This window comes from Oncorhynchus mykiss, chromosome 2, assembly GCF_013265735.2.
Source record: "Oncorhynchus mykiss isolate Arlee chromosome 2, USDA_OmykA_1.1, whole genome shotgun sequence".
In the NCBI taxonomy this organism is placed as follows: Eukaryota; Metazoa; Chordata; class Actinopteri; order Salmoniformes; family Salmonidae; genus Oncorhynchus; species Oncorhynchus mykiss.
In genome coordinates, this window is record NC_048566.1 from 52,886,280 (window position 1) to 52,904,254 (window position 17,975).

Consider the following 17,975-nt stretch of genomic DNA (forward strand, 5'->3'; position numbering starts at 1 on the left):
TTTAAACATTGTATTATAAAAGTGAAAACTAAGAAATAGCAGAAACTGAATCTTGAAGTAACCAAAAAATTGTGAAACAAATCAAAATATACATTATATTTGAGATTCTGCAAAGTATCCACCCTTTGCCTCGATGACAGCTTTGCACACTTTGCACGCTTTTGGCATTTTCTATTTAAATTATAATTGGGTAGCATTGCCTTTAAATTGTTTAACTTGGGTCAAACATTTTGGGTAGCCTTCCACCAGTTTCCCAAAATAAGTTGGGTGAATTTTGGCCCATTCCTCCTGACAGAGCTGGTGTAACTGAGTCAGGTTTGTAGGCCTCCTTGCTTGCACACGCTTTTTCAGTTCTGCCCACAAATTTTCTTTAGGATTGAGGTCGGGGCTTTGTGATGGCCACTCCAATACCTTGACTTTGTTGTCCTTAAGCCAATTTGCCAAAACCTTGGAAGAATGCTTGGGGTCATTGTCCATTTGGAAGACACATTGGTGACCAACTTCCTGACTGATGTCTTGAGATGTTGCTTCAATATATCCACGAAATGTTCTTTCCTCATGATGCCATCTATTTTGTGAAGTGCACCAGTCCCTCCTGCAGAAAAGATACTGCCACCCTGTACTTCACGGTTGGGATGGTGTTCTTCGGCTTGCAAGCCTCCCCCTTTTTCCTCCAAACATAACGATGGCCAAACAGTTCTATTTTTGTTTAATCAGAACTGGGGACATTTCTCCCAAAAGTACAATCTGTCCCCCATGTGCTGTTAAAAACCGTAGTCTGGCATTTTTATGGCGGTTTTGGAGCAGTGGCTTCTTCCTTGCTGAGGGGATTTTCAGGTTATGATGATGTAGGAGTCATTTTAATGTGGATATACAGTGGAGCAAAAAAGTATTTAGTCAGCCACCAATTGTGCAAGTTCTCCCACTTAAAAAGATGAGAGAGGCCTGCAATTTTCATCATAGGTACACTTCAATTATGACAGACAAAATGAGAAAAAAAATCCAGAAAATCACATTGTAGGATTTTTAATGAATTTATTAGCAAATTATGGTGGAAAATAAGTATTTGGTCAATAACAACAGTTTATCTCAATACTTTGTTATATACCCTTTGTTGGCAATGACAGAGGTCAAACGTTTTCTGAAAGTCTTCACAAGGTTTTCACACACTGTTGCTGGTATTTTGGCCCATTCCTCCATGCAGATCTCCTCTAGAGCAGTGATCTTTTGGGGCTGTTGCTGGGCAACACGGACTTTTAACTCCCTCCAAAGATTTTCTATGGGGTTGAGATCTGGAGACTGGCTAGGCCACTCCTTCGTTGCCCTGGCGGTGTGTTTGGGATCATTGTCATGCTGAAAGACCCAGCCACGTTTCATCTTCAATTCCCTTGCTGATGGAAGGAGGTTTTCTCTCAAAATCTCACGATATTCATTCTTTCCTTTACACGGATCAGTCGTCCTGGTCCCTTTGCAGAAAAACAGCCCCAAAGCATGATGTTTCCACCCCCATTCTTCACAGTAGGTATGGTGTTCTTTGGATGCAACACAGCATTCTTTGTCCTCCAAACACGACGAGTTGAGTTTTTATCAAAAAGTTGTATTTTGGTTTCATCTGACCATATGACATTCTCCCAATCTTCTTCTGGATCATCCAAATGCTCTCTAGCAAACTTCAGACAGGCCTGGACATGTACTGGCTTAAGCAGGGGGACACGTCTGGCACTGCAGGATTTGAGTCCCTGGCGGCGTAGTGTGTTACTGATGGTAGGCTTTGTTACTTTGGTCCCAGTTCTCTGCAGGTCATTCACTAGGTCCCCCCGTGTGGTTCTGTGATTTTTGCTCACAGTTCTTGTGATCATTTTGACCCCACAGTGTGAGATCTTGCGTGGAGCCCCAGATCGAGGTAGATTATCAGTGGTCTTGTATGTCTTCCATTTCCTAATAATTGCTCCCATAGTTGATTTCTTCAAACCAAGCTGCTTACCTATTGCAGATTCAGTCTTCCCAGCCTGGTGCAGGTCTACAATTTTGTTTCTGGTTTCCTTTGACAGCTCTTTGGTCTTGGCCATAGTGGAGTTTGGAGTCTGACTGTTTGAGGTTGTGGACAGGTGTCTTTTATACTGATAACAAGTTCAAACAGGTGCCATTAATACAGGTAACGAGTGAAGGACAGAGGAGCCTCTTAAAGAAGTTGTTACAGGTCTGTGAGAGCCAGAAATCTTGCTAGTTTGTAAGTGACCAAATACTTGTTTTCCACCATAATTTACAAAGAAATTCATTAAAAATCCTACAATGTGATTTTCTGGATTTTTATTCTCATTTTGTCTGTCATAGCTGAAGTGTACCTATGATGAAAATTACAGGCCTCTCATCTTTTTAAGTGGGAGAACTTGCACAATTGGTGGCTGAGTAATTACTTTTTTGCCCCACTGTAGATACTTTTGTACCTGTTTCCTCCAGCTCTTCACAAGGTCCTTTGCTGTTGTTTTTGCACTTTTCTCACCAAAGTACATTCATCTCTAGGATATAGAGCGCGTCTCATTCCTGAGTGGTATGACAGCTGCGTGGTCCCGTCGTCAACGTTCTATGTTCTTAGCTTTACTCAATATAAACTTTGTTCCAACAATGATAAACATAAATATCCAGAGCATATAAAATAAACCACTTGACAACGACAATCACGCACAAAACAAAAGGGGAGGCCAGAGGGTTAAATAAGGAACAATGATTATGGAATGGAAACCAGGTGTGTACAATGAAGACAAAACTAAACTAAAATGAAACATGGATCGGTGGTGCCTAGAAAGCCGGTGACGTCGACTGCCGAACGCCGCCCAAACACGGAGAAGGACCAACTTCAGCGGAAGTCGTGACACCCATGGTATTTATACTTGTGTATTGTTGTTTGTACAGATGAACGTGGTACCTTCCGGCGTTTGGAAATTGTTCCCAAGGATGAACCAGACTTTTTTTTCTGAGGTCTTGGCTGATTTCTTTTGATTTTCCAATGATGTCAAGCGAAGAGGCACTGAGTTTGAAGGTAGGCCTTGAAATACATCCACAGGTACACCTCCAATTGACTCAAATGATGTCAATTTGCCTATCAGAAGCTTCTGAAGCCTTGAAATAATTTTCTGGAATTTTGCAAGCTGTTTAAAGGCACAGTCAACTTAGTGTAGGTAAACTTATGACCCACTGGAATTGTGATAAGTGAAATAATCTGTCTGTAAACAATTGTTGGAAAAATTACTTGTGTCATGCACAAAGTAGATGTCCTAACCGACTTGACAAAACTACAGTTTGTTAACAAGAAATTTGTGGAGTGGTTGAAAAATTAGTTTTAATGGCTCCAGCCTAAGTGTATGTAAACTTCCGACTTCAACTGTAAATAGAACATAAACATATGTAGGTTATGATGTAATTAAAATGTTTTGGCTTGTGTGGTACATTTTGGGAGTTTTGACAGACTTATGTAGGTGTCATAACCAGCAATACAATAACGCAATATATGCCACAATAGTTGTTAGGGAATGATCAGAATTAGTTGGGTAACATAGATAAGATGTTTTATTTTCATGATATGCTTAAGAGTTATTTCTCATAAGAATGTATTTTGTTGTACTATATTGGTGGCCGAGATAAGAGCTTTGTTTAGGAGACCAAACTGAACGATAATTTATAGCCAACTCTGTCTTCTTTGGGGATACTACTCTGAAGTAAAGTATTTTCTTTGTGTAAGTTCCTAAGACCTATGTTTTGTCATGTCGTCTTGAGAGTGGGTTGGATCTTTGCTATAAAGGAACCCATTTGCCATTATGTTGGGCACTCTCAACTTTTCATTAGAGATACTGAACTGTTGAAAGTCAAAATGCTATTGCAAAAGCTTAATTATTATTAAAGGTGAAGATTAAGCATAACTCTGACTCGTGTGTGATTTGCTCTCTCATCATTTGGTAATTAAGGAAATTTCCACGACATAGGTCTAAATATATATGTCATGACAGTTTTATATGACCATGTTATAACAGGTTATGACAATTTATGTCAGCTGTAATAACATATTACATGAATATGACCGAGTCGTAACATGTTATGACACTGTGTGTCAAGTAATGTGTTACAGAAGGGGTCATTCATAACATGTATTGCTCAAGGCCCTAATGGCAGTAGGGATGGCACCAGCCCTGGGTGTAATATCGTTCAAATACATAAGATAGCTGTGCTGGATTGAACTTGCCTATTGCAGTGGAAGAAATGGAATAGTCCTGAAAGTACAAACCACACCTGCCCATCGGGCACTCCAGGCAGGCTCAAGCAGAAACTCAAAGTGTTTTTAAGATTTCAAATGCTATTTGAATCCAGGTCTGGGTGGCACCTGAGCAATTGTTTTCCATTGTAATGTGGTAGTCAACAATCTAAGCTGAGACCTGAAGACTTGTATTAGCTACACAAACTAATATTTCTTATTGGGGCTCCCGAGTGACTCAGAGGTCTAAGGCACTGCATCTCAGTGCAAGAGGCATCACTACAGTCGCTGGTTTGATTCTAGGCTGTATCACATCTGACTGTGATTGGGAGTCCCATAGGGCTGTGCAGAATAGATCACTAATCACTTTAATAATAACCACTTTAATAATGTTTACATATCACTCATCCCATATGTATATACTGTATGTTTATATCCTCTATTGCATCTTGGCTATGCTGCTCGGTCATCGCTCATCCATATATTTCTATGTATTGTTATTCCATTCCTTTACTTAGATTTGTGTGTCTTAGGTAGTTGTTGTGGAATTGTTAGATGACTTGTTCGATAATACTGCACTGTCGGATCTAGAAGCACAAGCATTTTGCTACACTCACAATAACATCTGCTAACCATGTGTATGTGACCAATAACGATTTGATTTGATTTGAATTGGTCCAGCGTCGTCCGCATTTGACCGGGGTAGGCCGTCATTGTAAATAAGCATTTGTTCTCAAAGGACCTGTCTAGTTAAATAAAGGTTAAATTAAAAATTGAAAAAATATATTCATCAGGCTAACAAAATCTTCTGGTGCGCAGGAGACCAGGGCTTGACCCCACCCCATCAGTAACACCAGCAACTATCTGGTTCACTAACACCAGATTTTTCTACTAAAATAACTTTTTGTAATATCATGAAAATTGACTTTTATTTTGAAGAACCCTGATGAATGATGTTGAATGAATGTGTTATGAATGTTGTATCCATGTCAATATAATATTCATAAATCAAATCAAACTTTATTTGTCACATGCGCCGAATACAAGTGTAGACCTCGCCGTGAAATGCTTACTTACAAGCCCTTAACCAACAGTGCAGTTCAAGAAAGAGTTAAGAAAATATTAACCAAATAAATTAAATTAAAAAATCAAAAAAGTAGCACATTAAAATAACAATAATGAGACTATAGGTTAGTCTAGGTCATTTGTACATGTAGATAGGGGTGAAGTGACTATGCATAGATAATAAACAGTAAGTAGCAGCAGTGTACAAAACAAATGGAGGGGGAGGGGGTGTCAATGTAAATAGTCCAGTGGCCATTTGATTAATTGTTCACAAGTCTTATGGCTTGGGGGTCGAAGCTATAGCAGGCAGTGATGAAACCGGTCAGGATGCTCTCTGGTGCAGCTGTAGAACTTTTGGATGATCTGGGGACCCATGCCAAAACTTTTCAGTCTCCTTTGGGGGAAAAGGTGTTGTTGTGCCCTCTTCACAAATGTCTTGGTGTGTTTGAACCATTATAGTTCGTTGGTGATGTGGACACCAAGGACCTCAACTCTCGACCCACTGTTTGGTCTGCCTTTTCCTGTAGTCCACGATCAGCTCCTTTGTCTTGAGGGAGAGATTATTGTCCTAGCACCACACTGCCAGGTCTCTGACCTCCTCCCTATAGGCTGTCTCATCATTGTCGGTGATCAGGCCTACCACTCTCGTCAGCAAACTTAATGATGCGGTTGGAGTCATGTTTGGCCAGGCAGTCGTGGGTGAACAGGGAGTACAGGATGGGACTAAGTACACACCCCTGAGGGAACCCAGTGTTGAGGATCAGTGTGGCAGACGTGTTGTTACCTACGCTTACCACCTGGGGGTGGCCCGTCAGGAAGTTCAGGATACAGTGGCAGAGGGATGTGTTAAGATCTAGAGTCTTTAGCTTAGTGATGAGCTTCGTGGGCACTATGGTGTTGAATGCTGAGCTGTAGTCAATGAACAGCATTTTCACATAGGTGTTCCTTTTGTCCAGGTGGGAAAGGGCAGTGTGGAGTGCAAGTGAGATTGCGTCGTCTGTGGATCTGTTGGGGCGGTATGCGAATTGGAGTGGGTCTAGGGTGTCCGGCAGGATGCTGTTGATGTGAACCAAGACCATCCTTTCAAAGCACTTCATGGCTATCAAGTGCTACGGGGCGGTAATCAATTGGGCAGGTTACCTTCGCTTTCTTGGGCACAGGGACTATGGTGGTCTGCTTGAAATATTTAGGTGTTAGACTCGCCAGTTGGTCCGCCTATGTTTGAGTACACGTTCTAGTAATCCATCTGGCCCAGCAGCTTTGTGAATGTTGACCTGTTTAAAGGTCTTGCTCACATCAGCTACCGAGAGCATTATCACACGGTCGTCCAGAACAGCTGGTCCTCTCGTGCATGCTTCAGTGTTGCTTGCCTGGAAGCAATAATAAAAGGCATTTAGCGCGTCTGTTAGGCTTGTGTCTCTGGGCAGCTCGCGTCTGGGTTTCCCTTTGTAGTCCATAATAGTTTCAAGCCCTGCCACATCCGAGTAGCGTCAGAGCCGGTGAAGTACGATTCAATCTTACTCCTACATTGACACCTTACTTGTTTGATGGTTTGTCTGAGGTGAATAGCGGGGTGTCTCAAAAGCGTCCAGATTAGTGTCCCGCTCCTAGAAAGCGGCAGCTATGGAGAGCTGCCGCTTTGAAGGAGCAGGACACTAATCTGGACACTTATAAGAAATTCCTTCTGGTTTGGATATGGACGTACGGTCACTGTGGGGACAACGTCGTCGATGCACTTATTGATGAAGACGATGACTGAGGTGGTATACTTCTCAATGCCATTGGATGAACATATTCCAGTCTATGCTAGCAAAGTCCTGTAGGCGTAGCATCTGCGTCATCTGACCACTTCCGTATTGAGCGAGTCACTGGTGCATCCTACTTTAGTTTTTGCTTGTAAGCAGGAATCAAGAGGATATAATTATTGTCAGATTTGCCAAATGCAGAGTGGGGGAGATCTTTGTATGGATCTTTCTGTGTGGAGTAAAGATAGTCTGGAGTTTTTTCCCTCTGGTTGCACGTGACATACTGGTAGAAATTATGTGAAAAGGATTTAAGTTTGCCTGCATTAAAGTCCCTGGCCACTAGGAGCGCCACCTGGATGAGCATTTTCTTGTTTTCTTATGGCCTTATAGAGTTGGTTGAGAGAGGTCTTAGTGCCAGCATCGGTTTGTGGTGGTAAATAGACAGCTACAAATAATATAGATGAGAACTCTCTTGGTAGATAGTGTGGTCCACAGGTTATCATAAGGTACTCTACCTCAGGTGAGAAATACCTCAAGACTTCTTTAATATTCGACATCGCGCACCAGCTGTTATTGACAAATAAACACACACCCCCGCCCCTTGTCTTACAAGACGTAGCTTCTTTGTTCTGCCGGTGTGTGGAAAATCCTGCCAGCTCTATATTATCTGTGTCATCGTTCAGCCACGGCTCGGTGAAATATTACAGTTTTTAATGTCCCGTTGGTAGGATAATCTTGATCGTAGGTCATCAAATCAAATCAAATCAAATTTTATTTGTCACATACACATGGTTAGCAGATGTTAATGCGAGTGTAGCGAAATGCTTGTGCTTCTAGTTCTGACAATGCAGTAATAACCAACAAGTAATCTAACTAACAATTCCAAAACTACTGTCTTGTACACAGTGTGAGGGGATAAAGAATATGTACATAAGGATATATGAATGAGTGATGGTACAGAGCAGCATAGGCAAGATACAGTAGATGGTATCGAGTACAGTATATACATATGAGATGAGTATGTAAACAAAGTGGCATAGTTAAAGTGGCTAGTGATACATGTATTACATAAGGATACAGTCGATGATATAGAGTACAGTATATACGTATGCATATGAGATGAATAATGTAGGGTAAGTAACATTATATAAGGTAGCATTGTTTAACCTTTCTGATCTCCCCATCCCGGATCCGGGTTCGTGAATACAGACTCAAGCTCATTACCATAACGCAACGTTAACTATTCATGAAAATCGCAAATGAAATGAAATAAATATGCTAGCTCTCAAGCTTAGCCTTTTGTTAACAACACTGTCATCTCAGATTTTCAAAATATGCTTCTCAACCATTGCAAAACAAGCATTTGTGTAACAGTATTGATGGCTAACGTAGCATTTAGCATTAACATTCAGCTGGCAACATTTACACAAAAAAACAGAAAAGCATTCAAAAAAATCATTTACCTTTGAAGAACTTCAGATGTTTTCAATGAGGAGACTCTCAGATAGCAAATGTTCAGTTTTTCCTGAAAGATTATTTGTTTAGGACAAATCGCTCCGTTTTCTGCGTCACGTTTAGCTATGAAAAAAACCCTGTATCCAGGATTGTGTAAATCTATCAGCAAGCTCATTAGCATAACACAACGTTAACTATTTATGAAAATCGCAAATGAAATGAAATAAATATGCCATCTCTCAAGCTTAGCCTTTTGTAAACAACACTGTCATCTCAGATTTTCAAAATATGCTTCTCAACCATAGGAAAACAATAATTTGTGTAAAAGTAGCTAGCTAGAGTTAGCATTTCGCGTTAGCATTTAGCGTTAGCATTAGCGTTAGCATCCAGCACGCAACATTAACAAAAACATAAAAGCCTTCAAATAAAATAATTTACCTTTGAAGAACTTCTGATGTTTTCAATGAGGATACTCTCAGTTAGATAGCAGATGCTCAGTTTTTCCAAAAAGATTCCTTGTGTATTAGAAATAGCTCCGTTTTATACATCACATTTGGCCACCAAAAAAAATCCATAAATTCAGTCCTCAAAACGCAAACTTTTTTCCAAATTAACTCCATAATATCGACTGAAAACATGGCAAACGTTGTTTAGAATCAATCATCAATGTGTTTTTCACATATCTCTTCATTGATACATCGTTCTTGGACACATGCTTTCTCCCCTGAATCAAATGGTAAAGTGGAAGCAGCTGGCAATTGCGCACCGAATTCGACGCAGGACACCAGGCGGACACCTGGGAAATGTAGTCTCTTATGGTCAATCTTCCAATGATATGCCTACAAATACGTCACAATGCTGCTAAGACCTTGGGCGAACGACAGAAAGTGTAGGCTCATTCGTTGCGCAATCACAGCCATATAAGGAGAGAATGGAAAACAGAGCTTCAGAAATTCTGCTAATTCCTGGGTGATGCATCATCTTGGTTTCGCCTGTAGAATGAGTTCTGGGGCACTTACAGACAAAATCTTTGCAGATTCTGAAACTTCAGAGTGTTTTCTTTCCAAAACTGTCAAGAATATGCATAGTCGAGCATCTTTTCGTGACAAAATATCGCGCTTAAAACGGGAACGTTTTTTATCCAAAAATTAAATAGCGCCCCTAGAGCTCTAACAGGTTAAAGTGGCTAGTGATATATTTACATCATTTCCCATTATTAAAGTGGCCGGAGTTGAGTCAGTGTCAGTGTGTTGGCGACAGCCACTCAATGTTAGTGGTGGCTGTTTAACAGTCTGATGGCCTTGAGATAGAAGCTGTTTTTCAGTCTCTCGGTCCCAGCTTTGATGCACCTGTACTGACCTCGCCTTCTGGATGATAGCGGGGTGAACAGGCAGTGGCTCGGGTGGTTGATGTCCTTGATGATCTTTATGGCCTTCCTGTGACATCGGGTGGTGTAGGTGTCCTGGAGGGCAGGTAGTTTGCCCCCTCGATTGTGCATCTGTAGAAGTTTGTGAGTGCTTTTGGTGACAAGCCAAATTTCTTCAGCCTCCTAAGGTTGAAGAGGCGCTGCTGCGCCTTCTTCACAATGCTGTCTGTGTGAGTGGACCAATTCAGTTTGTCTGTGATGTGTATGCCGAGGAACTTAAAACTTGCTACCCTCTCCACTACTGTTCCATCGATGTGGATAGGGGGGTGTTCCCTCTGCTGTTTCCTGAAGTCCACAATCATCTCCTTAAACACACCGGCCAGCTGGTCTGCGCATGCTCTGAGGGTGCGGCTGGGGATGCCGTCTGGGCCTGCAGCCTTGCGAGGGTTAACACGTTTGAATGTCTTACTCACCTCGGCTGCAGTGAAGGAGAGACCGCAAGTTTTCGTTGCAGGCCGTGTCAGTGGCACTGTATTGTCCTCAAAGCGGGCAAAAAAGTTATTTAGTCTGCCTGGGAGCAGGACATCCTGGTCCGTGACTGGGCTGGATTTCTTCCTGTAGTCCGTGATTGACTGTAGACCCTGCCACATGCCTCTTGTGTCTGAGCCGTTGAATTGAGATTCTACTTTGTCTCTGTACTGACGCTTAGCTTGTTTGATAGCCTTGCGGAGGGAATAGTTGCACTGTTTGTATTCGGTCATGTTACCAGACACCTTGCCCTGATTAAAAGCAGTGGTTCGCGCTTTCAGTTTCACGCGAATGCTGCCATCAATCCACGGTTTCTGGTTAGGGAATGTTTTAATCGTTGCACACCGAATCAGCGTATTCGTCAATGTTGTTTTCTGACGCAATACGAAACATGTCCCAGTCCTCGTGATGGAAGCAGTCTTGGAGTGTGGAGTCAGCTTGGTCGGACCAGCGTTGGACAGACCTCAGCGTGGGAGCCTCTTGTTTTAGTTTCTGTCTGTAGGCAGGGATCAACAAAATGGAGTCGTGGTCAGCTTTTCCGAAAGGGGGGCGGGGCAGGGCCTTATATGCGTCGCGGAAGTTAGAGTAACAATGATCCAAGGTCTTTCCACCCCTGGTTGCGCAATCGATATGCTGATAAAATTTAGGGAGTCTTGTTTTCAGATTAGCCTTGTTAAAATCCCCAGCTACAATGAATGCAGCCTCCGGATAAATGGTTTCCAGTTTGCAAAGAGTCAAATAAAGTTCATTCAGAGCCAACGATGTGTCTGCTTGGGGGGGGATATATACGGCTGTGATTATAATCGAAGAGAATTCTCTTGGTAGATAATGCGGTCTACATTTGATTGTGAGGAATTCTAAATCAGGTGAACAGAAGGATTTGAGTTCCTGTATGTTTCTTTCATCACACCATGTCACGTTAGTCATAAGGCATACGCCCCTGCCCCTCTTCTTACCAGAAAGATGTTTGTTTCTGTCTGCGCGATGCGTGGAGAAACCCGTTGGCTGCACCGCTTCGGATAGCGTCTCTCCAGTAAGCCACGTTTCCGTGAAGCAAAGAACGTTACAGTCTCTGATGTCCCTCTGGAATGCTACCCTTGCTCGGATTTCATCAACCTTGTTGTCAAGAGACTGGACATTGGCAAGAAGAATGCTAGGGAATGGTGCACGGTGTGCTCGTCTCCGGAGTCTGACTAGAAGACCGCCTCGTTTCCCTCTTTTTCGGAGTCGTTTTTTTCGGTCGCTGCATGGGATCCACTCCGTTGTCCTGTTTGTAAGGCAGAACACAGGATCTGCGTCGCGAAAAACATATTCTTGGTCTGAACTGATGGTGAGTTGACGCTGATCTTATATTCAGTAGTTCTTCTCGACTGTATGTAATGAAACCTAAGATGACCTGGGGTACTAATGTAAGAAACAACACGTAAAAAAACAAAAAACTGCATAGTTTCCTAGGAACGCGAAGCGAGGCGGCCATCTCTGTCGGCGCTGGAAGTAGAATTGCACGTTGGCCAATAGAATGGAAGGCAATGGGAGTTTACTCGCTCGCCTACGAATTCTCAGAAAGCAGCCCGACCTCCGCCCCCTTTTTCTCTGTCTTTTCTTCACGCGAATAATGGGGATTTGGGCCTGTTCCCAAAAATGCAGTATATCCTTCGCGTCGGACTTCTTCCAGTTCAACGTGAGTAATCGATGTTCTGATGTCCAGAAGTTATTTTCGATCATAAAAGACAGTATCAGCAACATTATGTACAAAATAAGTAAAAAATAAGTTACAAACAACGCAAAAAAATAAATAAAAATCAGCCATCCTCTCCGGCACCATTCTACAATTCATAACTGTTTCATAAATATGTAATTACTGTTTCATAAAGGTGTTATGAATGCCTTATGTATACAACGTTTATATAAAGTGTTACCAAATATTGGTCATGCATTTCAGGTGTCACAAAAACAACATGTTTGTTGTCAGAAGTGTAAAGGCTGTTGACAGTTACTCTTGACATCTTATAACATGTGTTCTATGTGAACATGGTCCCACCCATTATGGGTAGTGTATTCCGGTTGGGCTGGGAATCCTATCGAAGTATGTCATATTCCAGTGGCCTGTCTGGGTAGCCACTTGTCTCTAGATGATAGGAACTCTTCTAAGGCACCATGTACTCTTTGAGTTGTGCTGAGAATTGCCAAACCATCTGGATGACTCCAGGCACACATGAACTCTGCTTCTCAACACTACTGCTTTGTCTCACTGAGACTCATGAAAGTGTGAGCTGTAGCCGTTACACTGACAAGGGTGTGACCCCCTCCAAATAATTTTCCCTCTATAAAAATCTGGCCTCTGCACCCACACTGGAGGCAGACCACTGTGTGGTGAAGAGTGAAGTTACACAGGTGGCTTGGAGGTGACTCTTGCTTTTCTTAATGCCTGCTTATGGAGAGAAGCTGGCGTGAGGTCATAAAGTGATACTTCTCTAGAGGGTAAATGTTTGGGTAAGAATTTTGAATCATTATCACCCAACATGTGGGTTGTTATGATGTGGGACTTTTGACTCATGCCCAAAGCCAGAACACTGTAGAGCAAGGATGAAAACAGAGTTAAGACATTAAAGTGAAAGCAAATGCAATGCTTAGTCCATTTGCAAAATATTATCTCAAATGCAGTATGGAAATTCTAAACCATCCGATTTTATGTCTTATTTATGTTGATGGTCACAAGTCGCATGGTGTCTGGAATCTGATCCACTGCAAAATCAAACATAAACACATTTTATGGGTATGGTATCTTCATTTTTTTTGCTTGTTTGTTTCCATTTGGGTGCAGAACTGCAGCAAATGTGTACAGTATACTGTATTAGACCTTGTTCAAGCGGGCGCTTGAATGTATATTTAAACCCAGAAAAAAATACAGTGATGATTATTTACCTTTTGTGATTATCTGGCAATTGGTGCTGGGTTATTAGCCGACAGTGGAAAAAGGTCTAGAATAACATAGACACACCAGGCTGCGGTTAATCAAGTCTTTAGCTTTAAGAGTGAAGAGGTGGTCTGGGCCTGGCGTGACAGCAGTAGCAACACAGAGAGATGATATTGTAGCTCGTTTGTGGTGAAAACTGAGCCGTACTGCTTTTTCCTGAAGAGACGTGTGAGGTATTCCTTGGGAGAACTATCCCAGGCTTCTGCATATTAGAGGGTGTGTGTTTAGGGATTACACACATCAACTGTAAGGAAAATGAGAAGTGTTTAGTCTGCTTGACCCGGCTCCTTATTATTGATGTTCAAAAGAAGCCAAACAGAGGAACGAGTCCAGTGCAAAAGGGAGTGGTAGGTGTGAGGTTTTCAGCATTGTGCGCTTTGGCTAGGTGCTTGGGCCCAAAAAGTGGTCCAGTAGCAACAAGAAATTCAATGGCAGAACTCAAATTTTTTGAAAATGAAAGAAGTGATATCATCATTTCCACTTATTCAATGTGAGCATGTCTGCTGATACCGTTCAGCTAGTTTTTTAACCCTTCTCAGATAATTTAGTTAATAAGTCCATTAGACATGTTGTGTCTCAGTCAGTATGGCATAGCACTTGCAATGCCAGAATCATAGGTTTGATTCTTGCTGGGGCCACCCATATGAAAAATGTATACACGCATGACTGTAAGTCGCTTTGGATAAAAGCATCTGCTAAATGGCAAATATTATAAACTGAATGGTTCGAACCCTGAATACTAATTGGCTTACAGCCGTGGTATATCCGACTGCATCTCACGTGTATGATAAAATACGTATTTCTACTGCCTAATTACGTTGATAACCAGTTTATAATAGCAATAAGGCACCTCAGGGGGTTTTGATATACGACCAATATACTGCCTAAGAACAGCCCTTAGCCATGGTGTATTGGCCATATACCACAGCATTGTTGAATACTCGGTTTTGATTGGCTAGAAGGGCATTCTAGAATGGACATTAAAACAGATAACGGGGACAGTTGGAATATATATCGGGACACCTTGCAATCATGACGCAATATTTTTTTATTTTTTTTTATTTTACCTTTATTTTACTAGGCAAGTCAGTTAAGAACAAATTCTTATTTTCAATGACGGCCTAGGAACAGTGGGTTAACCGCCTACATATGCAGATTGTACTTGTTACGACTTCTGCCGAAGCCGGTTCCTCTCCTTGTTCGGGCGGTGTTCGACGGTCACCGATCTTCTAGCCATCGCAGATCCATTTTTCATTTTCCATTTGTTATGTCTTGTTTTCCCACACACCTGGTTTTCATTCCCTCATTACGTGTTGTGTATTTAACCCTCTGTTCCCCCCATGTCTTTGTGCGGAATTGTTTGTTGTAAGTGCTTCTGCACATTGTTGTCTGGTGCGCGACGGGTTTTGTACCCATACGTTGTTATTCTGGATGCCGGTGGTTTTGGATATTAAACTGCTCCGATTGTTACCCAGTTTTGCTCTCCTGCGTCTGACTTCTCTGCCACCAGTTACTTACCGCTTACAGTACTTGCTAAAAAGTTACAGAAAGTTAAGCCAACAACCACACAAACTGAAATTGGATGCATTGTAAACGCAGGTCCAACAAGGGAAAAACATAGCTAGTTAGTAAGCTAGTATTGATTTGTTTTTTCAGATACATATATTTTTTTAGCATCTGATGACGTAATGTGGTGAGTGATGAACATGTGGTGAGTGATGAACATCCAGCCTACAGAGGTTAAGTTATATAAGAAACCAAATGGCAAATTGAATAATTGAATTCAATAACCTCTGTTATTGAGTTTACAGAAAAATGTCTGGGTATGAGACATAGACACACAACAACAAACTGTTTGTTGTGAATCTGTTTTATAAACCGCCACACAATTGACTCACCACACATCATGTGAAGTGGTTTGAAGCCGTCCTGACTGTGAGGTGAACCTCATTTGAATGAATGTCTGTGGCTCTGTGCCCTCCCATGCTGAGAGAACCCACTCATATCTGTGAGTGGCATCCCTCCAGGCAAATTAACAAGCCCAGGGGAACGAGCCTCTGTGTCTTGGGACCATGTGGCGTGCTATGATTCATAAAGACATTATTGATGCAGCACAAGCTTCTGTGAAAATATCAAGGGAGCCGAGTCAAAAAGATTAGTCTCGTAAGTGGTGTCACTAAAGTCACGTAAAATACTGTTCATGAATAAGACCCATTGACCCATTCCTTTCATTTCTATACACAGTAAAAACATCTCCTATGGAGTCAAATTCAACACTATTTTGAGGTTGATATGGTTCCTCCCCCATTTTGAGGTAAAACTAATCTGGTCATTGTGTTTATATTTTTGGAGTTAAAACAACACTAAATGGAGTGAGTTGATTAAACTCCCTTGCCATTTAGCACTTTTCTGTGTTGTTTTTCATTAACAATCAACTGTCAGAGTAAACAATTTCTCTGTCGATTGACCTCCTTTGAGTTAAGAAGGTGTAAAGTGTCATTTTCATATTTCTAAAAGTGTCACATTACAGTGGATTGCAATGTGTAATCCAATCTCTGTTGGAAACCAACTAGCAGTAGGAACTTCACCGATTTGTATATCAACCATTACAATCAGAATGCCTGCCAAAGTAGGGGGGATAGAGTGCAGTTGGAGACCACTTCGAACAGTAGTTCCTCATGTAAACTGGAACAACCATCTCAGTAATGGATGCAATAAATCCAACCACTTACAGATTGGATTCGTTTTAAAAATGTTTTACTTATATTTGTGAAGCATAACATAAAAACCATCAATGCGAAATCATCATATTGAAACAAACTCTTTAAAAAATCTACCTACAACTGAGAATGCTGGGAAAGATGACAATGAGGCTCCTCCCAAATATGTAGATATTCCATAGATTTAACTCCATGTCTCTGGTAGAGCTAAAAGTACTCAGTGATCAGCACCAAATCCAGAGAGTGTATCACTCTGTTAAGATAACTCCAGTAAAGTCCATTTAAACCTAAAATGTTAACACTGATTTTAACTCTCCTTGATTTACTGTGTACTCTTTTCAGAAGTTATTCCATTGAATTCAAGTGTAGGATTTGTATGTGAGTACCATTATTACTACCAAGTAGTAACAGAGACACTGCCTCCAGACTTAAGAGACAAAAGCAACAGAGAGTGAAACAACCTTGATTTTCATCTTTAATTAAAAGCAAAAGGTTTATCCCTGCAGCACCAGCCTGCAGTCTCTAAAGGCCATTCCAATTACTGGCAGAAGACATAAAGAGCCCTTCAACTTTGAGTGGCCAGACTCAGTAATTTGAGAGAGAGGGATCGAGAGAGGGGGAGAAAGTGGCGAGGGAGAGTTGTGTACTTTTTTCCACCAGGGGCGGCGTGGCTCTCTCTGGGAGTGTGCTAGGCAAAGGGCTGAAGGGAGGCGTAGGCAGGGCTCTTGTGGCTTTTTGGGGGGTTGCAAGAAGGAGGGCGTTTACGTCGGTGGCCCAACCCCTTCCATAGAGTAGAGATGCAGAAGCAACTCGGCTCCCAAAAGTAACTGGAAGACAGTTCCCTTTGAATGGAGAGTGAGTTGCAGAGGACTACACCGGCAATATGAGAGCCCTGCGTTTGGTCCTGCTGAGTGCCTTCTTGCCCCTGCTCTGTCTGCCCAGCCCCAGCCATGGAGGTAAGTGCAACAACCCAAATTAGTTCGTCAAGCTATTAGTCTCCAAGCTGACCGATCCCCTGTTATGTCAGAAAGTCACAGCTGTAGCTATGGGGATCATTCAAGTCAACTCTCACTTTCATGGGCTTCTCTCCTATACATATCAATTATAATCACTTGGGTTTCCGAGTTGAAGTTGCCTCTAATCGCTGACTTCGGTTCAGCTAATCGATCCTTCACCCTCCTCACTTTTGGGAGGTAAAAAAGAACCCGGGCATAGGGGTAACTTCATCCCACACCATTAGATATCGATCAGTCATGTTTCTTTCAAACACATTTTACTGCTGTTTTACATGAAATTACATACACCTGGAGAGATCTGCTGTAGGTGTTGTGCAGTGCTATAGGTCTCAGACAGCAGATGTTGAAGTTTATGTGTAATGTTTGCTCAGGAACAGTTTTGTGGGAGCAGTGTGTTGGTAGAGGGTACAGTCAGTGGTTAGATAGCTAACTTTAAAGGGAGGTGCGTTTGAGGTCCCCTCCTCGAGCTCTGAAAAGCTCTTTCAGAAGCAGCCCAGGGCCAGGGTAGGCAAGGTTTGATTTCACCCATCCAGGGAAATGAGCTTTAGGGGGTGGAGTGTCAAGAAAGAGCTGGCTTCCTCTCTCCCTCCCTTCTCCTCTCTCTCTCCCTTCTCCTCCCTTGGCCCCACAGTTCTGAGATAGATTGAATCAGGAGCAGCAGCACCTCACAGTGCAGTTCCCGTCCACGAGGAGTTTTGGAAGTGTTTGTGGTTGGGGGAAGGCAAATCTTTTGTTCGCCCTGAATCTGGTGAGGGAATGAAACGATGCCTTTCAAAAGCTCACTGGATCCTACAGAAATCTGTACACATGGCAATTTGGCAGGAGTATCCCCGGCCCCATTGCACAGATGTTTAGTT

The 17,975-nt window shown here is 42.1% G+C and overlaps 1 protein-coding gene across 1 annotated transcript in view; it reads left to right on the forward strand.

Moving 5' to 3' along the window:
• Positions 1-16,911: 16,911 nt before the first annotated feature.
• cspg4 (chondroitin sulfate proteoglycan 4) overlaps positions 16,912-17,975 on the forward strand; it is a 115,622-nt gene continuing 114,558 nt past the window's right edge. The window contains exon 1 of the mRNA XM_021564725.2: positions 16,912-17,058. Coding sequence (XP_021420400.2) covers positions 16,986-17,058 — 73 coding nt within the window. The 5' untranslated portion in view covers positions 16,912-16,985. The remainder of the gene's footprint in view (positions 17,059-17,975) is intronic.